Here is a 19,957-nt window from a genome sequence, read left to right on the forward strand (position 1 = left end):
GTGTCTGAAACCACACAACAGGACTCGATCAGCGGAACTCGACATCGCGATCTCGGGTTTTCAAACGCTAATTTTGCTTCCGAGAAGACGAAAAGGCAAACCTCAGTCAGCGAATAGAGTATTGGCAAACAACCCAACTCAAGTATAATAACAGCAGGGACCTCTCCAGCCCTTCGTCTCCAGACATCCTCAGCATTACTATCTCAAGCCTACATCTCACATTCAAATCACAATGTCTGGGAATCCATCCGAAAACACCGGGGACCCCTCCGGACACAATGCTCCCCCCGGCGTTAAAAAGCCCCCTCAGTGGCTGATCGACGTCAACTGGATGACCAACCATTTGGCTGTCGAGGAACGAGATCGAGAGTGGGAGAAACAGAAAGAGGCGGAAGAGAAACGCAGGAAGGAGGAGATGGAAGCCGAGAGGCAAGAGCGAGAGAAGGAGCAGAAGAGAGATGCGAAATGGAGACGCAGAAATGCGGAGAAGGAAGCCGAGAGGCAAGATCAAGAGAGGAAGCAAAAGAAAGAGGCGGAAGAGAAACGCAGAAACGAGAAGAAGGAAGACGGTGCAAGCATCAAACAAGAGGAAATCGAATGAGGCGCTTGACCCGGTGCCCCATAGTTGCAGCAAGGTATGAATTTGTGCCTCATTGCTTGCTGAGAGGAGAGCTCAAGGCTGTTAGAGGCTAAGGAAGGGACTTTCTGGTGGTAACAAGGTCTGCCATTTCAACAGTCCGTACCAAAGTACATTGGAGCATCATGGGTCCGAGTAGTGCGCTTTTGCCGTTCGATCAACAGGCTCAATAACTATGCACGTGGTCAATAATACATTTCTGGCATGCCTCCCGACGGCAGAACCACAGGTCTATAGCCCTTTGTATCGTTGCTCATCAACCGTCATCATCCATGATCATCCATCTTCCCCCACCGCAGCTCACCGTGCCGCCAACCTCGCCTCTACCTTATCCCTCTCCTGGTCTTTCATCTCCCTCAGCTCCTCCTTCGTAGTGTCAAACCTCGCGTTCGCCTGGTTGAACGGATTCTCCGGACTTCGCTCAAACTCCTTCCGAATCATATCCTCCCTCTGCTTCTTCCTCAGCCCTTTATGCTCTTCCTCCAACTCGGGCATGCGTCGAGCCTCGTACGCCGCATACGCAGCCTTGAATCTTCTCTCCGGATGTCTGTCGATCTTTTCCGAAGGGTTGGCGGAGGTGAGGGAGAGGGCGTCGAGGGCGTTGTCGATACCGGTGGCGTTGAGGGCCGGGTTGCCTTTTGAGATAGAGGATGAGGGTTCGTCGTCGAGTGAGGAGAGGTCAAGGCCTTTAGTCTTTTTGACTGCGGTTTTGGTGTTTTTGGGTGTGGGGCGGGCGTCTTTCTCTTCAGCGGCGAGGAGGGCATCTTTCTCCGCTTTTTTACGCGCTGCCTCTTGCTTCTTTGCTTCGGCTTCCTCTCTGTAAGTATGGTTAGATTGAATCGAGTGCGGGGGGAGAGGTGTGTACTTCTTAGCGTTGGATTTTGCGCCTTTGCCCCATTCCTGATCTTCAGAGGCTGCTTTCTTCGCACCCTCAGCTGCGGCTTTTTGGTTTGTTACTTCGGCTTTCTGAAGGTGCGATCAGCTACCAGGCCCTCAGTGGACAGAGCAACGCAGCATCGGACCTTTGCATTGCCGGCAGCCTTTTTGCTATTCTCTCCCGCCTGCTTCTTGGGCATACTGGATCTTGTCGGCGGCAGACTCCTCGAGCCGTGACACCCAGTCTTTCGAGTCTGAGGGCCCCGTGGGAGTGAGAAAAGTCAGTATCTAGGTTGTAGGGTATCTACGAGAGTCGAAGGGTCAAGTTTTAATTGGTGGAGCCACTTCGTCCCCATCAAAGCATCATCGAGCGCCAAGGCCAAAGCCCCTAAGGATCTTAGGGCTCCATTTCTAGCGGCTGCTTCAGAGGTGGTAATGGCATAATCTTCCACTCGTATGAGTACCACCAAACTTCATGATACCCAGAAGTCCGTTCTGTCAAATCAAATCTCTGTCTGTCGGACGTCTTTTAGGTATACTAGTGCTCTAAAGTCACATCAATCATGGTGGGGTTCTCCGATCTCTCCAACGAGCTCTCCTCATGATATGGGACTGACTTTCTAACCCACGAGCTATTGCGCGAGCACTGCAGGCTCCCTTTCAAAAGCGCAACTTACCATTTTCAGGCTACTTTATGTAAGAGCAAGCTTCGTATCCGTCAATGCCGGGATGACGTTCAAATGCCAGGCTCAATGGAGCGTATCTCAAGGAATCAAACGCAGGTCACTTTAGCTAAACGCTTCGTCGACATAACTCCCCATCCATTAATTAAAGACCCTTTGACCGTCCGAAACTCCCAATACTAAGACAAGAGAAAACGTTAAGTACCGTTTCCCAATCACTGGATGGGATCACCAGCTGCACCGGACGTAGTTGACCAAGTCTGCTGCTGCAACCCCGCCTGAAATCCCGATGTGTCGAATCCTCCACCGCTGCTATTACCATTGTAGTATCCGCCTCCTGCTCCTCCGCCGCCGCCGCCGAGAACCTGATTAGCAACATTCGCAACTTTGGCCATGCCCGAGAGCACTTTTAGCAGACTCGTACCGGAGCCAGAAGACCCTCGCGCTGGCGAGCGCACCAGTGATTGCGTCACGGCGGATTGCATGTTGGGCAGATTTGAAGTCACGACTCCGAACCTCTCTCCGTGTCCGTCCGGGCACAAGCCTTCAGCCGCGCCACTCTTCATGACGAGCATGTACAAGGGATCGTCGACATCGCCGCTCGCGGAGATGGAGTTGTATGTGGATAAGGAGAGGTACTGTTCCTCTTCGTTAGTAAAATGATCGAAATGTCCGATGTGAGGCATCCGCCTCGGTCCGTAGAAGATCGACCAGGAATACGTCACCTACATGAACGTTCCCAAGACTGGGCATGCCCGCAAGCAATTTCTCAAGATCTGAGAACCTGCCCCTCAAACTCCGCAAGCCGGACCCATCAGTATTGATGATGACGAACGAATCGTCTATCCCCAGAGTGACCAGTCGGGTGCGTTGCGTTCCGAAGCTGTTCAAGCGGGTCGCAAGGGCATCCGGAACTCCGCACCACTGCATCTTGTTTTTGTCTTTGACGACATAGCTTCCCTTCGGTCCCAGCGTAATCATTGTCGTACGGATGTCGTGTTCTACGAAGCCTTTAGCGTTGGTTGAGAGCCATTTTGTCAAGTGGAAAGGGAGTCCGTGGTTCATGCAGTATGTCTTGTTATCGTTGTCAAGGTAGCCGATATAGTAAGAACCAGACGGACCGATGACCAATTCATAGATGTTCTTGATAGGGGGCTGTTTCGTGAAGAGATTCTCGACGGCCGCCGGCAAATTGTGACTATGGTAGTCCTTGTCAGTCCTTCGCATTCATGGCATACAAAGAGAAATAAGCTTTGACGAACCGAGTCCATTTTGTCGGACAATTACACAGATAGCTATTCTCGGGCCCAAAGGCAAAGCATACATTCGACATGGTGAAGACAAAAAACCTTCAAATATGCGAAAACTGCAAGAGAAGATAGTGCTGAACTTATACTTGAGTCACTCCCGCCGAGAGAAAAAAGTCTGTGTGACACGAGAAGAACTTCGAAATACTCAGGATAATGCATACCTTTATAATGAGGCTATAACCTACACTGACCCTCCTCGGCACAAGGCTGAACGACACCATCACCACATCAAGCCAAGCCTGGGGACGCCACCTCAGCGTCCAGACCCATGGCACCAATATCAATATGCAGCTAGAGCTGGTGAGATTTTAGTAAGAGAAAGACAAGCAGTAGCACGTATCGGGCTATCGCGCTATCATGAAGTTATCATCCCCTTTGCGGAAATCTGACGAGGCAGTTTACTTCGGCCAAGTCGCTTAATCCTCGAAACCTCGAGAGCGGAGGGTCGTGGCCTGGCAAAGGCTTGAGCCTCTTTCTTTATTTCAACAATGTACCTGGAAAGGTCCTGTCCCCTAACCTACTATAGGCAGAGCTGCGATATGCACGTTCGCCTCCTGCTTTCTCAAAGAAGTGGAGTACAGTCACGGGATAGGTTTCTCGGTCAAAGTAACGCGGTGGATTACTGACGGATGTTGTGATCTTGGACTCATTTCGTAATGAAGAATGGAGGGTGGGCCAAAGCGAGCTAACGCCACAGGCTTAGCGAATGCAGCCATCTTGCCAATTCAGGCTGCTTACGCTGCGCCCTATGTCGTACAGGCAGCAATTAAAGGCTTCTTTCAGCTTGCTTTCCAACGAACGAAAGCGGAAATCGTGAATTGAACCGTCGCTTTGGAAGCTGGAAACTCTTAAACTTCTTATCAAATATGCAAGGAACCGAAAATCGAAGCGGGATTGTGAAGTACGAGAACTTGAAGACAGTGGATTAGTAATCTGTGTGCAGGAGAGGAGGGGCGCCTTTATCGATCTGAGTCTAAACTGTTCACAGGGAATTGTAAAGAGGGAGAGATTTACGGAGGGTTCCTAAAAGTAGATGCAGGTCTTATATACAACTTTATGAGCAGACTTTAGATGAGCTTGGGGGTATCTGTGATGGCGAGAAGACGGATGCCGAGAAGACGGATGCCGAAGTCGAAGGAGAAGGCGTCGGAATACGCACAGATGGTTCTGTCTGCCCAACTTAACTCTATTATGATGCATAGAGGTCAAAGATGTTAGAAGTGACATACGACGGGGTGGAGGGACTGGCCTGTGTTGCGATATCTCAGAGCAAAGTTATTCCCAGATACTATCGCCGGCGCCGAATTCGCTCTTGCTCTCATCCGACCTACGGCCAGAAACACATCGTCTACTTCACTTGAAGGTTATCGAAGAAGAGGCCGATGGTCAGCCGTCAACCAAGAAGTTGAAGAGCAGAACAAAAAAGAATTCAAACAACGAGTCGTCCGCAGGATATGACTAGGAAAAGACACATCCTACCCAGCGACTATCCGTATGGAGAGCTCGACGACAAGTGTACTCTGCGGTGGAAATCTCGGTCATACGCTCTTTTAGAGCATACTACGGCATCATCACGGCCTGCGTGGGTGAAGTCGCAGTCGCCATTGGCCGTGCCCCTGCTCGTTCTGCCGCCATGACCACTAAAGCGGATGCCGGTTGCAGCAGATCCGCGTATGCGCCAAAGTACATATACCCTTCACTGCGTCCTGCGCTGCGGTGGTCTCAATCTACGGTCATCATCGGGCGCCAAGAATGATTTTACAAAGTCTCCCACTATTTGCATTGATAGCTACTTGTTTCACCCTTTCTATACCTCTAGAAGCCTCAGCCGTGCGACTCCCATTACACTTACAGAACGAGACGATACCGTCATCACCAGCCAACGCGACGAACGCCGGCCTGGGCGCATGGCCCGATACTCCCTTTAATAGGCACCTCGGCTGGGACACCGGCATCGAAATCATCAGCTGCACACCCGCTTCCCCTTCAGACCCTACTTCCGAAATGGGTGTTCTCGAAGGAATCAGCATCATTGGCGCGAAAGCTCGCTCCCAGAGTCGCCTGGCTCTCATTGAAAACTTCCACGAGGACAGTGGCCCCGTGACGTTTGATTTCCATGCAACAGAAGATCTTTTTCGCGGATCAGACGTTGGCAAGATTCTCGATGTACTCTGGGAGATGACAAACCAGTATGGAAAGGGCGGAGTCTATGGATGTCTTGTCGTGGAGGATATCCACACTGCATATTTCAATCTTGCACTCAAGAGAGTGGCTGTGGCGAAGTGAAAAGCGTTTGATTACCGTGTTGGCTATTTCTGGATTTTGAAGTATACAAGGCGTTCTCACGACCCATCATGCCGGTCGCCGGGTCTTACTGCACGAGGTTGGGTCAATTCATGTCAGAATTGAGATAGAGAACTTCATGAGACTCATGGTGAAAATTAGAGACCGTAAGATATGTACGATTTTTGATGTGAAATGATTGGCTCGCGGCACCTTTGGACCTAAGATCGCGAGTTTCCAAAAATCAACAGCTACAAAGCCTGGCAGAGAGTTGGCCGGAAAGCAGCCCGAAATCATTTTCCTGCAACAAGCACACACGATGCCTCCACCGCGAAAGCTACTGTTACCTTGCACGGTTCATCCTGGTTGATGGTCCTTTTTTTCTCAGCTTCAATGCAGCGAGCAGCTACTCTCGGGCGAATTACATTTTCATACCCCAAACTATGGGTAACTTACAAATTCTTACCCCAAAGACTGGCAACTTGCAAATACATACCCCATTTTTTGGTGAGGGGTATGAGAATGTAAGATGGGGTATGAATTTGTAATTTGCCCAGCTACTCTCACCTTACAAAAGAGGATCGAAAGAGTTCAATGGACTGTGTCAGGGCGTCGATGTGAGCAAATGCCATTTTTGAGCAGTGACATGCATAGAACTTATCATTCTGCTTGCGAGTTACTACTCGCTAGTGAGAATGTAAGGGAACCTTGAGTATATCCGCAGCGACATCAGCCACAATTAGCAACCCTCTTGCCTTCTACATGTATAAATCCACCATGGCTGGGTTTGACCTTTGAATGAACCGACATTGAAGACTTACCACTTCTTCTACAGCTTAGGTGGCCCTCACATCCACAGTCGAGTGGACTGGATGACCTGTACAAATTGTTAAGCGCACGGCAATTCACACGTGCCACGCTATCGAGGGGCTGCGCCGAAGATACTGCCGAGACAATGAAACGAGATGGAAATGAATACAAGCGCTTCAAGACTCAACTGAGTAGCTATCTAAGCGACTACAACAGCGCCATTTAACCCTATATGCGAAAGAACGGCCACTACACAGAACCTGTTGTCGTCACTGGTCCTCTAGAGCGTACTTTTTCCCGTTCCCTGCTCCGTGGCGGCATGGAAACTAACCATGTCTTACATTCCCTTGATTCTCGCAGGGTTTGCTGCTTCAACTGTCGTATCGCTAGCTCTAATTCCTCTGCAAGCCATTGTGACCCCCGCAAACCATTCCGTCACAGAGGTAGCATTCAACTCGTCGAATCCAACTAGCCAGATCATCCTCTCTTCCACTTCTGCCTATGTGCCTTCGGTCTCTGCATCCAACCACTCATCCGAATCGTTAGCATACGGATACTACCAATGCGACGCAAAGGAGTTCGGTCAACCCAAATTCAATAGCTGCCGAGAGGCCTTACATCAGATGCCGAATGGCTGGGACTTGAGCACTTATGGAGATCGCACCGTTTTCGGCGGTGGTGTTGATTTTCCAATGCCTGTCAGATACGCCAGCAGTAAGCAAGAGCAGATTCTCGGAGATCGGTGAGGCATCTACGAGCTGATTACAGGAATAGTCGATGGGGCTTGCATTATCGAGGTGTTTGCAGCGAAGCAAGGTGCAATGGACAGACTGGAACCGTCCCATTTGAAGATGAGAATCCGTTATCTCCTTGATAAGTGTGTGGGGGACGAGAAGCTCGAAGGCGGGATTGCGAAGTACTTGGGTTAGTATCGATTTGCCCTTTCTAAAAGTTGCGGATTGAATTAGTGAAGTAACAATGAGCCTTCAGGAGAAAATGGGCGTCTTTCCGTCTTCGTCAAACAGTCTACTATACAGTTCAAGTGTTTCGTACCCGTGGGTTTATCTCCAATAGGCTCTGCGTGTCAGTTACCGTTGAACACAATGCCTGTATCCAATTCAACGGAGCTGTTCGGTGAAAGGGGTACGCAAGGTATCGACGTCGGTCTTCCGCTGAGATACACAGACCGTGAGTAAATGCTTACGATCTACCTTTTCTGCTCTCTCGGCTCATTCCAAATGTAGCCCGTGATGAATGTGCAATCGATGTTGTGATCGAAGGACCACCAATCCGGGCTGATTGGTATGACCTTTGGGGTGCTGCTGCGATCGTTGTCGCTGTCTGCGCCAGGTGTGGCAAAGATGGCGTCTTTGCCAAAACAGGTACTGAGTTCTCCCATCTTCACGAAGCTTGTATTATGTTAAGACTCGATGGTAGTTGGCGAGACGGAACTTGCGGTCTGGGTTTCTGGAGGTAACTCGCTGCCTATGCCGGAAAATACGGCGTGAGTTATCACAAGGGTAGTAATTTGCCGCTGTTTTGTTTCAAGAGCAGTATTATTGGGTGCATCTCATCCGACATCAAAGATATGAATCGATGCTGGCTTGGATTTAGACCAGATGCTGCCAACACAATGACGGCAAACGCAGCTCCTGTTATCTTATGATACACTTCTTACTTCGCAACTAAAGCATCATGGATACTAATCTCCTTAGGAACAGCCTTTCCGTTCTTCATCCTACCTTCCTTAATCCAGCTGCTCATCTGCTAATTTGCCAAAGGTGACGCCTTCAACTTCAGGATACTCTGCTACTTCTACCGCATCATCAGCAATGCTCCGGCTCCTCATCACACGCCAGTCTCTACAATCTCGAAAATTGGGCCAGCAGGTAGGCTCTCTGAAAGTCTCAAGCCTAACATGGAGAATTCGTCAAGAGCATAGTTCATAAAGACATTTTCGACCATGTAGAATTATGACTTGGAATTGTCTTACCTACCACGACTGTCTCGAGAAAAAAGGACCCGGCACTATGAACCACATGAGTAGGATAATTGCTGTCATCGCTGCTGGACAATATAAAGGGACTTGGACCCTGTCTCCGCGTCCCAGAAAAGCAACCGAGCCGCCAACAGGTCCCGTAGTATTCTTCTGTGTCTGATTAGAGGCTGTCGATCCCGCTGTAGTAGGTATTGGCACAAGGCCACCATTCAACCCAGCAGAGATGAAACCGCCGATACCGTATGACAGTGGGGATACGCCCACGATGCTTTGATAGGGTATCGTTGACGTGCCACCAATCACCAATCCCGAGCTGTCTAGAGCGACCGGTGTTCCCGAGATTGTGATTGCGGGTTGCCCGAGTTGGATTGTTGTGCCTGCGATGGAAACTCCGTTAGCAGCTTGAGATATGGCGTACGTTTGACCTGCGATGGTGATTATCGAGGTTGGCGGTAAGGATGGCAGGGGAATCGTCGATGTGCCCACTACTAGATGATCGGCCCCAAATGATATAGGCGTTCCTGCCAAAGTGATAGCGGGTGCGTTCGCGGTAAATGTCGTTCCGGCGATAGCTACGTGGTTTGGGAGGATAGTAAATGGTTGACCCGCTGCCGTAATTACTGTTATCGGTAGTATTGAGGTATCATGGCTTAGTGGAATCGTGTTCGTTCCTATTTGCAGCTCAGAATCGCCAAGAGAGACGATCGTGCCGTCAATAGAAATGTCGGGATCATTAGGTCTCAGCGTTGTACCGGCAGCTATGAGGCTGTTTGAGGATAGAGTTAGGGTTTGGCTGCCTACTGTGAAGACTGTAGCGGATGTAGGTACTAGGCTTGAGAGAAAACCTGGGACTGTTGAAGTGCCGAGCACAAGGTTCCCGTTCAAATGTAAAGCGATAGGGGTGCCAGAGACTGTTATCGGATCTCCCCCACGGGTAACAGACTGTCCATCAACGAGAATGACGCCGGGCAAAGGGGCCGCTTGAATTAAATGTCCGCCGATTGCAGTGATAAAGGGCGCTGGGCTTGGGAGAATAGTTTGAGCTGTCAAAGTGCCCAGCATCAAGTCTCCATTGGAATGTAGAGCAATGGGGGTACCGGAGACGGTTATTGAACCTCCCCCACGAGCAATGGATTGCTCATCTACGAGAATCCCGTTGGCGGAGGGCGCGGCCTGAACTACGTGTCCGCCCACCGTAGTGGTGAAAGACGCTCCTGCTTCAGCTGGATCATTGTTGATGGATTTTCCCCCAGCCGGAAATTGGCCAGGTTGTTGATTAGCGAGCGCAGAGTCTTTGGAAGGATCTACATTTCCACTATTCGGGTATGGTAGACTTTGCCCTGCCTGCGGGTCGTTCCCTGGAACATCGCCAACTAACGGATCTTTTCCTTCTGGGGAACCGTTTCCTGCTGCATTGGTTCCTGTTGGTGGATCATTTTTTGGTCCGCTAATTGCGTTAGGTCCGCTTGGAGGAGCTGTCTTCAGCGGCAGTGTGTGCGATGCCAGAGAAACGGGGGCAGCGGCCGACGTAGGGCTTGCTTCTTTGGTCTGAGCAGGGCCCAAAACAGCGGCTGGTATTAATGCCCGTGGAGGGTCGATTACGTAGCCTGTGTCATCTGCCTCCATAGTATCAACGCAAGTTGACCAGGCTGGATTTACTGATTGTAGTCCGGTAGGTAGTTGAAGTAAAGGGGAGCAATGAGTGGCATCGTAAGAAGTTTCCGCCACGGAGCTTTGATCATGGCCTTGAATAGTCGCAGGATTCGTGCAATTGGTGAAAAGATCTGCGTAGTTAACGGCGGTGGGATTGGCCGATTTGGGAAAATCCAAATTGGTCGAGAGGTCGGTTTGATGGTAGGACAAGGTGATGCTGGAATAGGAAGACCCTAGTTTACCGCATTGGCCCGTCGCATGAAGGCTTTTATAGACTAGATAGACCGAGGGAGAAGTACTGGGATTTGATCCGTCAGCTTGGGATACTCACGTCAGTTTTGACCCTGCTCACTAAATGAAACCGTCCGGTCCAACTACAGTAGTGATGTTGGGATATGGCGCTGGAGTAGGCCAAAAGTATAATTGAACGGCCGAAGCGACAATATTGCAAAGAGTGCCACAGCATGGTTGCGTTAGCGTGGGCGTCCATACTGGGGGCTCTGTGAGGGTTGTTCCGTTCCACCCAACAGCAGTGGTGGAAGTGGGGTCGGCGGCCGCCCATCTACTGTAATTCGACCTCTCGAGCGATAGACAATGTTGTTTTTCGCTAGCATTAATACCATAGAGCCAAGGTCCGATGGACTCGCCAACCTCTGTCGTTTCATCGTAGTTTTCACACCAATATTGTTCAAATGGTATAGTTGAAGAAGAGGTCGCTGGGTTAACAGAGGCCAGAGTAGCAAATACTTCTGTAGTACTTGCCACTATGGTATTTGGTGAGGCCATAAGCCATGAGGAGTCTGTAGGTCATTAGGCTATGCTCACCGTCTGCGATAGGTGATACCAACAGCTTGAGCAATCGATAAATAGGTCTTGACGACGAGTAATGGAGTAGCCATCATCTTCAGCAAAATCCGCGATCTCGAATGCTTTAGTCGGGTTGTTGGTCTGATTATTATGCAATATTGCGTTTGTGACAGTCGAGACAAGCAGGAAGGACAACAGGTTCTTCATCTTTCGAGTGCTCGTCTTCAGCCGTAAAGTTTTCAGAAATCACTTATGACCGCAACTAAAATGTGTGCAAGAGTACGAAATATGATATTTCAAGGACGGGCTGCCAAATTTCGAGCAGCCTTGTGGATGAGAGATGCAACCCTGCATGCACAGCCCCTATATTGCATCCCATCGCATGCTGGTCGTAGATGGGCTTTTGACCCCACCAGCAGCCAAGTTTTTCAATGCGCAATCCAGTGGAACATGTTATCTGACCACCTCGTGTACACTCTTATATTCTGGGGATTGCAAAATGGCAGGACGCCGGGAAATGAAATCTCAATGCACGCACAGCCTCCATGTTTCATGTGACGTGGTTTGGGCTTGGGTTGAGCAGACCGATTGGGCTGTTAACGTGCCTAGGCAGGATTCGGGCAACCCGTGCCATCAACATGCATAGGGAGAACTTTGCTTTGAGCAGCGAACGTCTGGCTGAAATGGCTAAAGGAGAGGAAGGACCGGAGCAGCGTCGCGTCTCCCCAAAGACCTATGACTCTCTGCACGTTCGCAATGCTTCGTCTTGAAAAAAGGATGGAAATGTATGCCGCCACGGTCTGTAGAGTGGGCATGGCGGGCGAAGGATTTGCTGTGCCGCTAATGCGGTCTTGCTTTGGAAATCCCGGCGGCTTAGTGTTCTCATTCTCACGCATCACACATACACAGGGCACATAGGTATGAGGTATCAAGTGGTTGGGCCGTCCCGACGCCGGGATAACACCTGAATAGAGGCCTGAACAGACGTATTCGTACCCCAGCGCCGAGAAAACTCCCATGCCTATGGCATAGACCTGGAGTGAAGTAGTAGCTAGCTATGTACAGGTGTGGGTGGGTGGGACAAAAAGTATGCAATGGCTCTGAAAGAGACGAAATCGAATGAAGAGCCGTTGACAGGTGCAAAACAGGTGGCTATATAACTCGTACTGGACACCTGTCCCCAACCCCTTGCCGGGGTACCAACAGGGGTACCAACAGGGGTACCAACAGGGGTACCAACAGGGGTACCAACAAGGGTACCAACAGGGCCGTGGTGTCATGTGACCCACCAACCCCCAGTCCCACTGTGGCGAATAGTCGTTAGAGATCTTGACCTGTCAATGACCGAGGTACTATCACGAGGCGGCCAGCGAAGTATGAGGTCCACCCTGCTTATGGTAAATAGAGGCTTCACACAGCGTGTCCAGGGTAGTACCTTAATATCAACATCAGGTGTGTTGTGTCCGACTCCCAATCTAAGCGCTCTTAATCATGGGACCGTACCTCGTTAGTAGTGGCACAATCTATATATCATTTAATCTAGCTTACTCAGTAAAGTAGTACTCAGGCTGCGGAATTTGACTTGTATTTGTGAAGTTGGTAATGCGGATCGATGCCTTCGAGGCGTTGCGTGACAAGACCCAATGCCAAGACTGTACAGCCTTAGCACTACCTGAGATATCTTCCTTCAATAGAGACGCGTATGAGTACTTTTCCATCCAGTCATTTCATCGAGTATAGCCTCGCCCTCCACATCGCGCAATCGTCTCACAACTTCATCCCCCTTCCCACCGCCACCTCTCTTACCGACTCCTTTCTTCATACTATCCTCCCATGCCTTCTGCTCTTCGCCTGCCGTTAGCCCCTGTCCGTACGTCTTACTACCCTTCTTGAACAACCTCCTCAACTGTCCCGACGCACTATTCGCCTCTCTCTGCGCCACCAAGGTAAGAAATTTGGCGTTGAGATCTTCGTTGCTGTGGAAGACCTCATCCAAACGCTAAGCATTGTACGCCAACTCCGGCCTGGTCCAGAGATGAACCACAGGAAACCCAAAATCAGAATTAAGGAAGGACCTACCGCGCAACAGCCTCCTGCCTCTCTCTATTCCATTTCTCGTAGTAAGCAGCGTCACAATGGACCGGGAGCTGGGCGTAGGAGGAGTCGCAGCCCAGAGCGCCATCAGCCATCGTGGATGGGGCGGCAATGGGTTTGTGGTTGGCGGGAGGATCGGTGGCGGGCTGGGGTGGAGGTGTGGCAGCTTGTTTTTTTGTAGAGTTGGTTGAATTCCTGTCAGTTAGATGTCTGGCATTATGAAGGATGTGGAATGATGTGAGGTTGCATATTAATCACACAGTGGGTGGGTGAGTGTGGGAGGGAACTTTTGGCAACGTGTTTACATAGCCTCATGCAACCTGATTACTGCTGCATACATCTATGGAGGTCAGCGCTAGGCCGGGTCTAGCTTAGCATTTGGAAGCCGACTAACATTTCTTAGGCCCAGGGAACTCAAAGAATCAGTTCTTTCACTTGCTACAGCGCCAAGGTTACCACTGCCAGCGACTCAGCCCAGTCGGATCGCTGTTCTCTGCCAACAATTGAATCAGCTAATTGATGGTACTGCGCATCTTATCAAGTACCGAATCCCTCGTGAGGAACCCTTCTATTTGAGGTTTCCCTCCCAAAGGCTTCGTCGGCTCATTGCTTACCCCAAGTTTTTCAGCTGTACAGTATCTACGGAGCAGTCAGTGACCAAAATTGATCGGGTAACTCGAAGTCAATGGTAGCTTTGAGGCCAAAGGCGCGATCTGGGATCGGATCGATGGGAGACGGCAACATTTGGGTCTTGTTGTTAGGCTACGCCATGCTTAGCGCAGGTGACTGTCGTTACTTCAAGATCAAAGATATGTGATATTTGTCCGCACGTCCAGCACTGTGGTTTCTCGACAGTTGCCCGACAACGCGTAGTCGATCTGTTGCAGAACATCCGCATGTTCCAGTAATCCACTGCCAGTGGTGGGGCTAATAGGCTCTCGAGGATTGGTCTAATCAAATGTTGTCGGCATGGCATGACGCTCCCTTCTCCAATCTCGAAAATGACCTACGCATTATGTTATTGCTTCTATCCCAACCTGTGTTTCGAGCTTCGTTGTTGGATCGCATGTTTTTCACAGAATTAGCATATACATACAGAAGAACGTGGGAACACATGAAGACGAAAGTATCCAATGCAAGAAGAATCGAAGGATTTATTTCTCGCCAAATATATATCTTCCCCCTAGTACGTACCATCCATCCTGCTTGACCCATCCGCCCCCCTTCTGCGACCTCGAGGAACAGCCTAGTACGGGTATGCAGACCACATCCACCGCGTTTCATCGAAAACATAACCCTGCGAGCGAAGTATGTGCCATCTTTCGTTGTTACTCTGCACCTCATCGAGAACACCCCTAAAAGCTCCCATCCCGCACAGACGTCGAAATATAGAGGCTTCACGCTCACCAGACAGCCGACGTGGAGGCCCGTTCAGCAAGTCCGGAGTGAAGCGGAGGGTTGAATGACGTATCACGTAGAGGTATAACTCCCGGAAGGACAGAGTTCGGATCGCTGATGCCAGTGGCTCGAGTTCAGTATCCGATTCTGTTTCAGACCAGCACACTGTCCTTGTATCTGCTGGCACCTCCGACCATCCTGTTCGTCTGAAAAGGTCTTCGCGGGCCGTCCTCGCGTGGGTTACGGCCTCCTCGTTTACGTCGATTGCTGCCCTGCCCCATTGCACGAACCATTGTTGCCATTGTTGCATGAGATCCGGAGCAGCCCCTACGCTTCCTAAGTACGAGCTGAAAACATGCCACTGGTCGAGCCAGCGCTCGAATCGGTCTCCGTGGTCGCCTAGAACGGTCGCGGCGAGAAACTCGGTTCGGCAGTATGGGCAGGAGTGTCTGTTCATGTCAGATGAAAACCAAGACGAGATACAGTTGGATCCGAATATGTGTCCACCTGGGCATGGTAGACGCACTGCTTCCTCGGCAGGCTCGCTATCTGAGGGTGCCGTACCGTATTCTTCGTGGCATATAATGCAGGCTTTTTCTTCGGATAGTTCTTCCTTTGCGACTCTAGGAAGTTGAGCGAGGAAGAACTCTGTCATAGTGAGATTTAATTATGGAGTCTGGAGCCTGAGACTTTGTCAGTTGAGGCTTTGGAAGAGTGAACCACCTGGATGTCTGGAGAAAAGATGATGGTACTTAAAAGGTCAAACCTCGGAAGCGACCACAAATGCATCGTTAGCACAATGGCAAGAAAGGCTTTGAGGGCTGCTTGAACGGGTACAACTGGAAGCCGAAACAAAGCCCAGCGATGTCTCCAACTTTGTTCGAATGAAAGAATGCATAGTCGTTTTGTTTTCTAGCTTATGTTTCTCATAACCGAACGCTGAATTTCATGGAACTAGTGGCTCTTTTCGGCGCCCGCAATTTGATTACCAAGACTATCCGGGAATGTCACAAACTATTTACCAATGTCATCTGAACCACCTTGCAAGTAAAATTAAAACATTATTGATTGTTCAATTTTCCGCTCGTAAACTTCAGTACTCCTAGGTCCGCCTATACATGATGTACAGCAGAACCCTCTACTCAGCAGGCAGGAAGAGTTGATCGTAGCCTTACTTTGGTTCCGAGATATGCTTAGTGGCTGTTCAAAGTCGAATTATGGTTCAAATTTCGATGACGCCTTCGCGAAGTCCACATTGCAGCCGCCTTAAGAATTCTGCACTAGTTGGCTTGATCTCGTTATTTGAAGAGTAGATACAATCTTACCGCAGGCCGACCTTTATCTGATGTTTTGAGCATCCTTCAGGGCTCTTGGGGCGGACGTCGGAGTAAGGAAAAACGCAAATGAACACACACAAGAGATAACACAGAGGGAATTTGGATGGAAGATCGAGAACAGGGATTGAGCGACGGAACTTTGATGTATGTTACGATTCATGGGGATCATAGCGACTAGCTTTGTGACACTCCTCCTCTCTCGAAAGCTGTCGTATCCATATAATCTCCCTTGTGGTGCTTTGTCTGGCTGTCAATCCTAGACTAAGGAAATGTCGCGGCATGGACTTCTCCGGTCTGTCCTTTTCTTATGAGCGCTCTCTTTTTCTCAGAGACATAGCTAGGAGACTGACCTCAATTATTGGTCCCTATGCAGAAACTCGAGACGCTGCGGCTCTCTGCATAATGATTTTGAGAATACTATGACAAGCTTCTATCTTCTCTAGGCTATCAGGATCGTCGAGGTTGACACTCGAAAGACGTTCTTTCATCGAAGCATGTTCCGGAGTCAACTGCTCGCGACCGGCTGGATCTGTTTAGTCCAGAGCATCAATCCGGCTCATGGTCGCAGTGAGCTCCGTCTGCAAAACATCTTCAGGCCCTGAAGGCCCTTTGTTGCCATAGTCGTGGCTACCTTCGGAAGAGGTTTCGTCATAGAACTTCCAACCTGCATATGGTTTAGTTACAGTGGTGAAAGAGATCTATCCCATGTGTCGACCCAGATGACGTCCAAGAGTACGTCGTCCCCCAGGTTGATCCAATTCTCTACTTCCGCAGCTGGGCCGGGGACAAAGGCCATGTTGTCCTCTGAGCTGAGCAATCATCATAGACATAGTTACCTTAGATACGCATACCAGCTCAAAATCTACGTTCCAATATTCTTTGCACTCATCACAGTCGATGCAATGCTCCGCATGTCAGCCCTAAAACCTTTCAGATCTTCGCTGACAGTTCTTATACCAGCCTTGATCTCATCCGCTCGTGCGATATTCTCAGCAGTCAGACTTTCAGATGCACGCTTTACGCTGGTCATATCATCTTGTGTTCCATCTATACTGTCGTTGTGAACCTGGAGCTAGAGTTGAATAGTGTTGGACTTCTCAAGTAGCACTCCGTGGCGCCCCTCGTTCGTTGCCTCAAGCTTGGACACTGCCTTGCTTGTTCTTGTCAGCAGCTCCTAAGGCGTATGTTCATAGTCACTGGATTTGCTCACATATAACGCATAGACAGAAGCAGATTGATGCTCATTATCTTTGCTCCCACGAATGCCCTCAACTTTTCAAATTCTTTCGCCACAAACAGTGAGTATTGGGTTTTTCGTCCGGTAGATCGCAGTGACTTTGCAGCGAAGGGACCGAGTGATGATTCAATTTTCTCCAGGCTATCCAGGAAGTTCTGGAGAGGGACTTTGCAAGCAAGCGCGATAGCCCGGACGGCGTTGACATGAGTTGGTATTGTTTCCATCTGGCTGTAGTCTCTCCAGATGATGTGATACCCGCTGAAGATTTTCGAGCTCAATAATGACTTGTTGTTATTCCGAAGCTCTGGAGGAATGGTCTCCGCAATCGTAACATGGGAATAGACTGATTCGAGCACGAGGCTCGGTTCTACTAGAATTGACTACGTGTATATAGACAAGGAGATTCGCGCCAAGACTCTCTACTCACATACGCTGCTCACGTTGCTCACCGTGCGATTCAAGACCGCGAGAGCGGACGCAAGGCAGACGTTGCGGAAGGTCTGAAAGGGGCGCGCGCCCATGTAGCTGAAGTCCAAGAAAGGATTGTTGCGTGAATATGGCATGGGATGTACCATTTTGAAGGCACTACGAGTAATTGTAGGGCTGAGTGGGCTTGGCAGCATAACCTTCCCATACATGAATTGTTTGAGTACCAGGTCCTAACAGTGGGAGGGTACTGTGTTTGGTAGCGATCTTAATCTTCACAGAAGTGCTGTCAACCTGATTTTGACCATTCTATCTCCCAAATACCGAAAACGTGCTACGCTATTAGTTTCTTTGCCATCGGCCTACAAAGTGCAATCCCATACAATGGATTCGCAAAATCAGGCTCCTCGAAAAACTCAGCCTTAGAAAGGTTCTATCGGTTTGTCAAATCCAAGCATGCGATCGTGGATCAGACCTCGGGCCTTCTCCACTTCTTGCAACACTTTTCCAGGCTCCTGAACCATCACCTTCTCCTCGACATCACCGTTTGTGAGATAATTTTTCATGACCACCCTAGTCGCCATCTTGCCGTTGGGGAGTGTGATGCGTTCTGCAGCCGTTGTTTGACCCAAAAAGTAAGGACGCTCAGGGACCTTGGTCCAGAGTGTAGGCCGGTCTGGCGGAAGCTGCGGAGAGCTACTCCCAATAACGCTTTGACGGTCATCCACCGGTTCGGCTGGAGGCTGATCTGATACCTTGTACAAAGGTGGCCCAGGGCTTCCTACCTCCAAGGGTTTTCCTTCTTCGAAATGCTCGCTTAGCTCACGTTCGGTACAGCTAAAGCCATCGGAGTCTTCTGAAGCTTCTGGTGCTTCTAAATCCTTGCTTAGACGAATCAAAACTCCGTGTTCGCTGTCTTCTAGTGTAGATCCCCAGCCCCTCAACGCACCGGCGGTGATAAGAGACGCCATCCATTGGCCCCGATCTTTGTGTCTACTAGCCGACCAATCTCTGCGGGTTTCTTCCATGGCCTTGAAGGTCATGGCGACTGCGACGCGAAGCTGCATCATTTCTCGCATCTCGTTGACCGTCTGGTCCAGCCAGGAAATGATGGAAGAGTCTGTCTGATGTTCCGGAGACTTGGCGTTGCTGAGAGTTGTCTGCGCGAGACTAAAGACGTGGGCATCTCGTGTATTCAACTTGTTGATCTTTTCGATGCAGTGATTTGCCCTTTCCCAACTGAGTTTTGCAGCAACAGCCTTTTCTTGCTTCCTACTTTCATGGCTAATCATTTCGACACCAGACTCCAGAGCGAGTAAGTCTTCGAAAGCGTTGCGCCAATCGCGCTTTGGGAGCTCCTGCTCAACCCGAAATGGAGAGTATGGACTTCCTACTATGTATCCGACAGGCCATAACCGTGGACTCAAGTGCCATTCCTTCATAAATTGGCGCAGTCTATCACCGTATGCTACATTCTCTGTGTTTTGAGATGGTTCGAGAACAGAATTCTTGCAATTATCGCAGAGCACTGAGCCTGGATCTGGGCCTGAAGACTGCCCAGGACCAGATGTAGACGCCATCAGAATGGCCGGAGCGCCGAGCGGTCAATTACAATAGGAAGTTGTTAGAGATGACATGGAAAGTATACATGCTGTCAACGCGCACGACTCCGAATTTGAGTTATTGACGAGATTCAAGTAAATACATGACATAAAAGCAAGGGGCTAACAGAGAAGAAATCGCTCTCGCGTCGACGCCGATCTCCCGCTCTAGTTGATGGGAGTTGCCTCGCCAACATGACTAGTGGGCCTTGGCCACAGTAGATATGAATATCTGGCCTTGCACCAGCCTTACATAGTCCAGTTATCCTTCTACCTCTGGACTGTACAGATGTGTGTGGGAAAGCGGTCGTACGCTTTCAAGCCTACAACTAGTATAAGTTACTGTTGAGTGACGGACTACTAGTGATCACCTTTTGGTCTAGTCGTAACGGTTAGCAAAACCCGTCCCGCTTCTTGTACCTCATTGGTTCCTCTTATTTCTACTCTCGCCCGGTCGGCATGGAAACCGTACTAGTGCTTCTAGGGCTAGTCCATTGACACGGAACGTGGCATGTCCTCAGCAAAATAGCACTTACATAGCTAGGTACACAATTCAAGCACTCTACTAAGCCCCGAACTTGTCCCTAACTTACTCTTGCACCGCTACTATCGAGCTTGTAGCGCCAACTTGCCTCGGGCAGTATAGTGCTCTCCATCCAGTTAACCTCGACTCTTCAACTCCACTTTTGCGCAACTGTCGCCCAAAATCGGGTGCTCCACACGTCTTACAGGCTACCCTTACTCTCTATACGTAGACCTGCCATAATCGATCACCATGCCAGCTTATTTCAGCTCTTTGCCGCCAG

General features: G+C 49.9%; 8 protein-coding genes across 8 annotated transcripts; 3 read left to right on the forward strand and 5 right to left on the reverse strand.

Annotated features, from left to right (window-relative positions):
- Positions 1 to 232: 232 nt before the first annotated feature.
- Positions 233 to 601, forward strand: HO133_010849 (uncharacterized protein; the record flags this gene model as incomplete). The annotated part of the gene is made up of 1 exon (XM_037301700.1): positions 233 to 601. One exon carries the CDS (start codon positions 233 to 235, stop codon positions 599 to 601), a length of 369 nt encoding a protein of 122 aa, XP_037153334.1.
- Positions 602 to 937: 336 nt separating this feature from the next.
- On the reverse strand, positions 938 to 3,529 carry HO133_010850 (uncharacterized protein; the record flags this gene model as incomplete). Its single annotated transcript, XM_037301701.1, has 5 exons — positions 938 to 1,603; positions 1,660 to 1,720; positions 2,416 to 2,834; positions 2,926 to 3,405; positions 3,521 to 3,529. 5 exons carry the CDS (start codon positions 3,527 to 3,529, stop codon positions 938 to 940), a joined length of 1,635 nt encoding a protein of 544 aa, XP_037153335.1.
- A 1,610-nt stretch (positions 3,530 to 5,139) lies between these two features.
- On the forward strand, positions 5,140 to 5,792 carry HO133_010851 (uncharacterized protein; the record flags this gene model as incomplete). The annotated part of the gene is made up of 2 exons (XM_037301702.1): positions 5,140 to 5,238; positions 5,361 to 5,792. 2 exons carry the CDS (start codon positions 5,140 to 5,142, stop codon positions 5,790 to 5,792), a joined length of 531 nt encoding a protein of 176 aa, XP_037153336.1.
- Positions 5,793 to 6,931: 1,139 nt separating this feature from the next.
- On the forward strand, positions 6,932 to 7,528 carry HO133_010852 (uncharacterized protein; the record flags this gene model as incomplete). The annotated part of the gene is made up of 2 exons (XM_037301703.1): positions 6,932 to 7,313; positions 7,368 to 7,528. 2 exons carry the CDS (start codon positions 6,932 to 6,934, stop codon positions 7,526 to 7,528), a joined length of 543 nt encoding a protein of 180 aa, XP_037153337.1.
- Positions 7,529 to 8,592: 1,064 nt separating this feature from the next.
- On the reverse strand, positions 8,593 to 11,037 carry HO133_010853 (uncharacterized protein; the record flags this gene model as incomplete). The annotated part of the gene is made up of 3 exons (XM_037301704.1): positions 8,593 to 10,484; positions 10,537 to 10,549; positions 10,744 to 11,037. The coding sequence occupies 3 exons, from the start codon at positions 11,035 to 11,037 to the stop codon at positions 8,593 to 8,595; spliced, it is 2,199 nt and encodes a 732-aa protein (XP_037153338.1).
- A 1,708-nt stretch (positions 11,038 to 12,745) lies between these two features.
- HO133_010854 (uncharacterized protein) lies at positions 12,746 to 13,896 on the reverse strand (the record flags this gene model as incomplete). Its single annotated transcript, XM_037301705.1, has 3 exons — positions 12,746 to 13,034; positions 13,138 to 13,347; positions 13,796 to 13,896. 3 exons carry the CDS (start codon positions 13,894 to 13,896, stop codon positions 12,746 to 12,748), a joined length of 600 nt encoding a protein of 199 aa, XP_037153339.1.
- A 59-nt stretch (positions 13,897 to 13,955) lies between these two features.
- Positions 13,956 to 15,205, reverse strand: HO133_010855 (uncharacterized protein; the record flags this gene model as incomplete). The annotated part of the gene is made up of 3 exons (XM_037301706.1): positions 13,956 to 14,102; positions 14,347 to 14,398; positions 14,427 to 15,205. The coding sequence occupies 3 exons, from the start codon at positions 15,203 to 15,205 to the stop codon at positions 13,956 to 13,958; spliced, it is 978 nt and encodes a 325-aa protein (XP_037153340.1).
- Positions 15,206 to 16,420: 1,215 nt separating this feature from the next.
- On the reverse strand, positions 16,421 to 19,130 carry HO133_010856 (uncharacterized protein; the record flags this gene model as incomplete). The annotated part of the gene is made up of 4 exons (XM_037301707.1): positions 16,421 to 16,551; positions 16,815 to 16,959; positions 17,148 to 17,491; positions 18,026 to 19,130. The coding sequence occupies 4 exons, from the start codon at positions 19,128 to 19,130 to the stop codon at positions 16,421 to 16,423; spliced, it is 1,725 nt and encodes a 574-aa protein (XP_037153341.1).
- Positions 19,131 to 19,957: the final 827 nt, after the last annotated feature.

Source organism: Letharia lupina, assembly GCF_014066315.1.
Source record: "Letharia lupina isolate WasteWater1 chromosome Unknown contig_9, whole genome shotgun sequence".
Lineage (NCBI taxonomy): Eukaryota > Fungi > Ascomycota > Lecanoromycetes > Lecanorales > Parmeliaceae > Letharia > Letharia lupina.